Source organism: Otolemur garnettii, unplaced genomic scaffold (genome assembly GCF_000181295.1).
Source record: "Otolemur garnettii isolate 467f Iridium unplaced genomic scaffold, OtoGar3 scaffold00046, whole genome shotgun sequence".
Lineage (NCBI taxonomy): Eukaryota > Metazoa > Chordata > Mammalia > Primates > Galagidae > Otolemur > Otolemur garnettii.
The window spans coordinates 675,256-683,366 of NW_003852441.1; the positions used below are offsets into that span (position 1 = coordinate 675,256).

The 8,111-nt window shown below is 50.2% G+C and overlaps 1 protein-coding gene across 3 annotated transcripts in view; it reads right to left on the reverse strand.

Moving 5' to 3' along the window:
- TOM1L2 (target of myb1 like 2 membrane trafficking protein) overlaps positions 1-8,111 on the reverse strand; it is a 137,519-nt gene that overhangs the window by 48,586 nt on the left and 80,822 nt on the right. For 2 of the 3 annotated variants that reach the window (XM_023514005.1, XM_003791034.3), the window contains exon 4: positions 7,339-7,488. The exons of the other annotated variant lie outside the window; for it this stretch is intronic. In XM_023514005.1, coding sequence (XP_023369773.1) covers positions 7,339-7,488 — 150 coding nt within the window. The remainder of the gene's footprint in view (positions 1-7,338; positions 7,489-8,111) is intronic. 3 annotated transcript variants of the gene reach the window in all.

An 8,111-nucleotide genomic window follows, 5' to 3' on the forward strand; every position in this document is an offset into this window, starting at 1 on the left:
GTTGCAGCCATCATTGTTGTTTGGCAGGCCCAGGCTGGGGATTCGAACCCGCCACCTTACGTGTATGTGGCTGGCGCCTTAGCCGCTTGAGCCACAGGCGCCGAGCCTGCAGCCTGTTTTTTCTAAGGCACTCTGCTACCTTCTATTCACAGCCCTGGCAGCTGTGCCTGCACCTGCACCTGAGAGGTACATACTCTAAGTTGGGCTTATCAGATGCTCTTTCTCCGAGGAGGTCAGCCCCAGTTCTCTTTGGGGAGGCAGAACTATTCTTGGGCCCTGGGAAGCCGTCATGCACCAGCCTAGGCCTAGGAACAGAGATAGTCTATGTTCTCAAAAAGGAGCAAATGGTGTGTTCAGACATGCAGGAGAGGATCTGTAGGGCCTTCCTGATTCCTTCTATCCCTTCCAGGCCCAGTTGCACCTCTGGTCTGGGTGATCTGGGCTTCTGGGAGGCCTGGCCTTGTCATCACAAACTTTCCTCTAAGCCGAAGCAAGCTGGAGTGGCATCTGTTATCTGCAACCCAGCAGTCTTAGCTCAAACGTCCCCTTCCCACCTCCAACCCTTGTCTGAGACCCCTGTGCAGTCTGGGTGATGTGGCTGTTAACAGAGCATATGTTCCTGACAGCAATCTCCACCAACCCCTATTCTGATGCCAACAGAGAAAGGAAAGAGCATGGGGGCAGGGCTTTAAAGGAACAGTCATATGTGAAAATGTGGAGATGGGAGAAACTCAGAGACTGTGTGTCCCTAACATCTTCTTGGGACATGCATAAATAATGGTGCTCTTGTCTCCCTCCCCAGCAGGCCTGATACCTGTTGAAGGCACATGTGGAGCCTCTTCTCCTTGCCTAGAGAAGGCGGTCCTTCAACATTTGTCAGGTTAAAGTGAATTCTGTTCTCATGGTTACTAGGTTACTAAGCAGCCTTATTTTCCTAATTCAGCGGACAGAGGAAAGATGGCCATTTAGGCTATCAATAGACCAAAGTGACAGTGAGGAAGGAGGGCCCCTGGAATGGGCCCCTCCAGTGAAGACCCTTCCAGGGGAAGTGTGGAAAATCTCAGGGTCCCTAACTTGAAGCCCAGGAGCACCAGGGAGGGTGGGGAAGCTGCCTACCCCAAGAGCCACCTCCTGGGAAAGCAAAGGGACACAGTGGCACAGGCACCCTCTGGGGACTGACACGGGAGCTAGCCAGTTAGAAGCTGAGTGGACACCTCCCTGAAAGCCATGGTCTTTATATGAGTCCCTATTTTCCTGCCTGTGGCTATGGGATTAGAAGACCCAGAGGAAAGTCTAGCGAGGAGAAAAAAAGATCAATTCACATTTTTATCTCCTTTGCTCCTCAGCTGAGACCTGACAAAGGCAGAAGCCACAGCCTATTCACTTCTGTATCTCTCAAAGTTTTGACCAAGTTTTAAATCATCAAGTTTATCAAATTTCTTCTTCTTCCCTTTTTCCCCTAAGAGACAGAGTCTTGCTCTTGTTCAGGCTGGTGTCAAACTTCTGAGCTCAGGTGAACCTTCTACCTCGGCCTCCCAGAGTATGAACCACTATGCCCAGCCTTGAATCATACATTTCAGATCAATAAACTATTGCTGATTTACACTATAGTTTCTGTCATGCCTTTGGATAAAAAGAAGCTTCTGTCATTTTTCTGCCTAAGCCCCTAGGCCCAATTTCCTATTCCTAGGGACAAGGTCCCACAGAGCCACTGTCCACACAGAATCTGGCCAGACCCTAGCCACCAGGCTCTGACACTTTCAAAGAAACATCACCTCCAGCTCCTCCAGCCCTCCTGCCTCACTCCCACCCCCACCCCAGCCAGTTCACTTTCTTCAATGGAAAGAAAAACCTTCAGTGGAAAGAGTATTTTTAGACTCTAGTGCTAGGGCACGGGGGTGGGGGGGAGAGACAGGAGAGGCAGGACAACTCTGAGGTTACTCTACCAGGATGACACCACTTTTGTTCCTGAAAACAAGTTCAAGGGAAAAGCTGAGGGATGATACACAGCAGGAGTATCCTCTTTGTCTTCTCAGTAAATGGGACTGAGCTCGAGCAAACAAAAAGAAGCCACAAGAGAAGTCAAGGGCCTAGATGACCACTCGGGGGTGAAAGCTAGATATTGCCAGAAGTGGTGCCTTTGGTAGTCCAGGGACAGGAGCAAGTGGCTAACCAGGCTGCTCTGCTCTTCCCACCTCCCTCCAGGGATCCTGGCTCCATCCAGAGGGCAGATGCCTGCAGTGGGGATAAGCCAGCTGGGCCCTCACACCCCAGAACTATGCTGCCATGAGGTTCACCACTGGGCTGGGTCTTAGGGAAAACAGACGGCAGTCTTTGGGCATTCTGATAGGCAGGGCCCTCTGGAGTACATGAACCCAAAGAGTTGTCTTTGTCACCGGAGCTGGGGAGGCTACAGATGGCTAGGGTGCAGCTGGAAGACACGGAAAGCCTCCATGCTGAAAAGGATGGAATGGGGTGGGGGTGGCGAGGCATTAGCTGGGTTCTTATTACAGGTGGCCCAGGGGACTGCTGAAGGCAAACATGTGCCACTGGAAATGCGACTCCTGTGGCCAATCCTAAGCTAACCATGCCTGTGATAAGCACTCAAATCAGGGACTCAGAGGGATGTGGACTGGGGGCTGGCAGATGTACCAGGATGAGCTCTACCCCACCGCCTACAGGCACAGGGAGACTCTAGGAAAGGTGGTCTGATCACTCTCCTGTCCCTCAACCTGCTGCAGCCCTGCTTCCATCCTCAGGGGCAGCCAAAGGGGTGGGGCTCAGGCCAGTGGTGGGTGATCAGAGCCATGGGTTCCACGTCTGCCAGGAGCACCAACCATGTGCCAAGGGCAGGAGGGGCTGGTGGGGCCCATCTGTGCAGTCCCTTCACCTTGAAAGCTTTTCAAGTGCCAAGATTCAGATTGTCATGTATCAAGTTTCAGATTGTATCCCACCTGCAAACAATCAAAAGCTGGCTCATGTCCTTCCTGGCTATCACTTGCAAACATTAATTTCTCCTGTTAAACTGCTAGTTCCCTGAGAGCAGGGCTGGGACTGACCCAGCCATACTTCCCAGGCAGCTGGGCTTGGGAGAGCACCAATAGCATTCTGATACCAACGACAGTGACAGTGAGGAAGAGTCCATTACTGTTCTAGCACCTATTAGCTGAACCTCTTTTCAGTCTAGCCATATTCTTCATTCATTCATTTAGGACTCTGTTGCCCAGGCCAGGAGTGCAGTAGCACTATCATAGCTCACTGTAACCTTGAACTCCTGGAGGCTCAAGTGATCCTCCTGGCTCAGTCTCCCAAGCAGTTCAAGCTATTGTCCTTGGCTAATTTTTTCTTATTTCTTTTAGAAATGGGATCTCACTATATTCTCCAGGCTGATCTCAAATGCCTAGCCTCAAGTGATCCTCTTGCCTCAGCTTCACAAAATGCTTGGATCACAGGTGGCTCAGGCTAGCTGTATTTATGATAGCCTGCTACCTAGTCATAGGCTGATAGGTACACACCCACCCCATTCTTGTTTCATAGTGGGAATAGCAGTTTCTCTCCCAGAGGAAATTATTCTTTGGGGTAAGAATTCTTTGTGCAGTTTTTGAAAATATATTCAACATGCAAATAAATTTTTTTTTCTCAAAGGGGTTAAAAAAGTTGATCCACTATAATATTCCATTCTCATCAGATGGGCTATAATGAAGAAGATGGAAAATGGGGCATATTGGTGAGAATGTAAGGCAACAAAACTGCATGCTGGAGGGAGAGAGCACTGGAGAATGAATCAGAGCGTGGGCATTCCCCACCGCCAGCAACGTGGCTCCTAGGTGTTGGGTTGAACATAGGAAACTGTCAATATTTGATCATTTTTGACCCACAAAGATGGCATATATTCAACCGCTACACACCCATTAAAAATGAATACGTTTGCTCGCCAAGAGACGTGGTGAATGCTTATAGCAGCATTTTTCATAATAGCCCCAAATTGCAAACACCAAGTGCCCATCAACAGTGGGAGGGATAAATTATACTGCGGCACATTCCCACAATAGGGCCTGGCCAGCAAAGGGAACATGGGAGCAAAAGACCTACAACCACAGGCCACAGCTCTCAAGATACCCACAAACACAGCAGAACCAGCCACGACAGGCACCGGAGCACTGCTGTAGAAGCCCACATGCTGAAGAACAGGAAAAACACCCTGTGCGGTGAGACATTAGCCAGTGACCATCCTGAGGAGTGGGAGCCTTCTGGGTGCCAATCACATTCTGCTCTGCAATAGAGGGTATGTTCAGTTTGTAAAGATTTATCAGGTTGTGTGCACTTTATTGTGTGATTTCCTGTATATATAGATAATTCAATAAAAAGTAAAAGAAAAAAAGGCTAAGGATGTTATGTATTCTTTTGGTCCATCCCATTAAAGAAGTGGAGCCATCCACAGCTACCTGATGCCTATTGCTCTTTGCCTTGAGTGGCCATGAGGATGGGTAAGAGCATTTCAGCAGCACACTGTGAATCTGAGCAGGATGTGTACATCCCTATAGGTTATCAGCCTCCACCTAGAAGGACCCTTACTCAAGGTCTCTTGTGTCCCACAGCTGGGCCAGGGAACTATATCCAGTGTGTCCAGGCCAGGCAGGAGCCTGTGAGGTAGTTCAAGGCCCTGTTCTGCTCAGGTCCCAGCCAGCAGGGGATACCTTGGAACAGGTGCAGACGGTTGTGCAGGGTGGGCTGGTAGAAACCCCAGGCCCTGTTCTACAGATAAGGAGGTAAATGCCTGGGGAATTTGCCAGACTTGCCTGAGGTTAAAAGCAGGCTGGGTAGAAGCTGGAAGGAACTGGGATATGGGGAGGAGGTGATTCCAATGTGAAAGCTTCAAGGTGAGGGTGGGGTGTGCGGGGACAAGCAGTTTCTGGGACAGAGGCTCTGTCTACCCTCAGCCAGAGTCCCCACATAGTCAGCAGGGACAGGACATGACCCCTGTGATGGCTGTGATGGCCAGGGATGGGCTGACAACACTACCTGGCCCTGACAGGCCTCTAGGTTAAGACGCTCTTCCCAGAAAGCGCTCCTGCCAGGTCTGCGGTCACTGGAGGCCTTGCCCAGAGTTGTCTCTGCATAAGAGGTTCAGGCTGGGTGATCCCTCTTTTGTGAGAAGAAGCCACCATTTGTTTTCCTAAAAGCAATTTCTGGGGGTTGAGGCAGAGGGAAGGGATGGTGGGGGAGGAGAGTGCATATGTGTGTGTGTGGGTGCGCATGTCCGTCCTTGAGAAAGAGAAGGGTTCTGCTGTCACCCTGTCCTCCCCTCCCTCAGAGCTACAGTGAACTACATTCAAACATTCATTTTTTAAAAGTACTTACAATAAACCCACTCTACACATTTAACTGCTCTAGACCTTAGGGCCATCGTGTTCCAGGGCTCTCAGAGAACCAAGAGGGAGGCAGACAAAAGTTAGCAAAGCCAAGCTGGAAGACCATAACGACAGTGCTCTGAGAGAGGATGTGTGCACGCAAACTGGGGGGGGGAGGCCTCTGAGGTGCTTCCAAATGGTGAAGAGGACCCACTGCTCCAAGAAGGCAAGTGAGGGAGCCTGGGCTTAGAGAACAGACAAAGGCAACAGGCTCCTCAGCTCGGCCTCCTGCTGCACTCTAGTGCCTGTCCCAGCAGCACCTGGAGAGCATGGAGCCCACCCCCATCCCCTCCTCTGCTGGCTGCCTCCTTTCACCCTACTGGAGCCCCACACATACCCCTTCCTCCCTGAGCTGATCTGTCCTCTAGGCCCCAGCAAGCCCATCTTGCCTCTGCCACAGGACCAGTCATACAGGATGTGCTTATTAACTTATGGATACCCAGCCTAAAATTGACATCTGTGTGGCCCCAGTTCAGAACCCTTCTGTGGGTTTCCACTGCCTTTAGACCAAGCACAAATCTCAGCATGGATGGCCACAAGCCTTTGACCATCCTTCTGGCCCTATCTCCTGCCTGCTCCTTCCACCCTCAAGCCCAACCTTAGATGTTCCTCATTACACCCTCTTCTCCATGTGATGGTTTTCACAATATGTCCACAAATTCTTTGACCCTCCTCTCTTCAAGAGGTGGAGTTTAATTCCCCTACTCTTGAGGCTAGATATGGTGATTCCCTTCTAACAAATAGAATATGACAGAAAAGATGGTATGGGACTTCCAAGGACAGGTCATCAAGACATAATCTTGAAGTCTACATGGTGAGACACTCAGGCCTCCTGCCAATAGTCAGCAAGGAGCTGAGGCTTCCTGCTAACAGCTGTCTGGGGACACCATCTTGGAAGTGGAGATGATGCAACCTCAAGAGAGACCCCAACCCGGATCCCAGCTGGCTGCTCCTGAATCCCTGGCCCACAGAAACTGTAATAAACACTTGGTTGAAACAGCTAAGTCTGGGGTCCATTGTTACAGAACAAGTTAATAATCAACACATGCCATGTGGGTCAGCTCTCTCACACTCCTGGGCCTTTGCACACGCTTTTCCCTTTGTTGGTGATGCCGCCTACACTCTGCCCTTTCCACCAAGTTTCTTGTCATTTTTTAAGAACCAACAGAAATGTTGGGTGTGGTGGTTCATGTCTGCCATCCCAGCACTTTGGGAGGCCAAGGTGGGCAGACTGCCTGAGCTCACAAGTTCAAGACCAGCCTGAGCTAGAGTGAGATCTCTCTAAAAATATCCAGGTGTTGTGGCGGCTGCCTGTAGTCCCAGCTACTTGTGAGTCTGAGGCAAGAAAATCACTGGAGCCCAAGAGTTAGAGGTTGCTATGAGCTATGACACCACAGCACTCTACTGGGGGTGACAAAGTGAAACTCTGTCTCAAAACAAAACAAAACAAAACAGAAGTGTCTTCTCCTCAGTGAAACATCCCTTAACACCATTCTGACTCCATCCCCAATCTTCCTGCTCCACACTTGGCTCCTGCATTGTGATCTCACCAATCCTGCACACAGCGGCTCTCACATGGTCCTTTCTACTGCACATTGTCTTAGAGGCCTAATGAGGCCCCTCTACTACCCTGGTGGGCAGCAGATGGGCAGGCACCTGGCCAGAAAGCTTCCTGGAGGCTGTGACAATTTACTGGAGTGTCACTAACTAGGGTTTCATTCCAGTGGGATGAGTATTTAAAAAATATATAGTGCTCCCTTTGCCAGCGCATATACTAAAAAACATAAGTATTAAGTATTTTGTACCAAATATTTAAATGTAAACCCTTCCACTTTTTCCTCCTAATGGAGGAACAGCATGAAGTTTCATCAGTAAGAGACTTCATCTCACTTTGTTCCAATAAATGGGGCAAGGGAAACTGACCTACCTGGATCAGAGCGAGCACTTTGTCCTGTACGATGGTGGGAGGGTTGTTCTTGGGAGAGATGATTTTGACGAGAACACTGTCAATGAAGTCTCTGTTGGCTACAAGGATGTGGAAGCGGTGGCCACAGTTCTTCACACATGTCTCCAGCACCTGGGGAGGGAAGGCAAGAGGTCACCCCCATGGGGCTTGGAGGAGACACAGGGAATGGAGGAGGGCAGCTGAGTTTCCAACCCTCCTCTGCCTTGCTCCTGGATCAGCTTTCTGACATGTCTCCACCAGAGCCAGCCTAGACGGCCCCATATCCCACACTCTAATTCAGATGTTCCTCTGGGGATGACAGCAGCCCTTTGCTGACTAAAGTCTCCTGTCTCTGCACAAAAATCAGGCAATTAGTTGGTAATTGAGGTATCAGTTTTCATGGGAAGGATGCTAGTATTTTAACGGGATCAAAATGACTGAGTGGTTCCTGAAAATTAGCATTTTAACTCCTCTCTGCAGGCCTCTGGGTGTAAGCATTAGCTAATGGGACACAGGTTGTGTCACAAAAGGAGGCTGCTGTGGGCTCAGCGCCTGTGGCTCAAGTGGCTAAGGCGCCAGCCATGTACACCCAAGGTGGCGGGTCCAAATCTAGCCCGGCCTGCCAAACAACAATGACGGTTGCAACCAAAAAATAGCTGGACGTTGTGGCGGGCGCCTGTGGTCCCAGCTACTTGGGAGGCTGAGGCAGGAGACTTGCTTGAGCCCAGGAGTTGGAGGTTGCTGTGAGCTGAGAT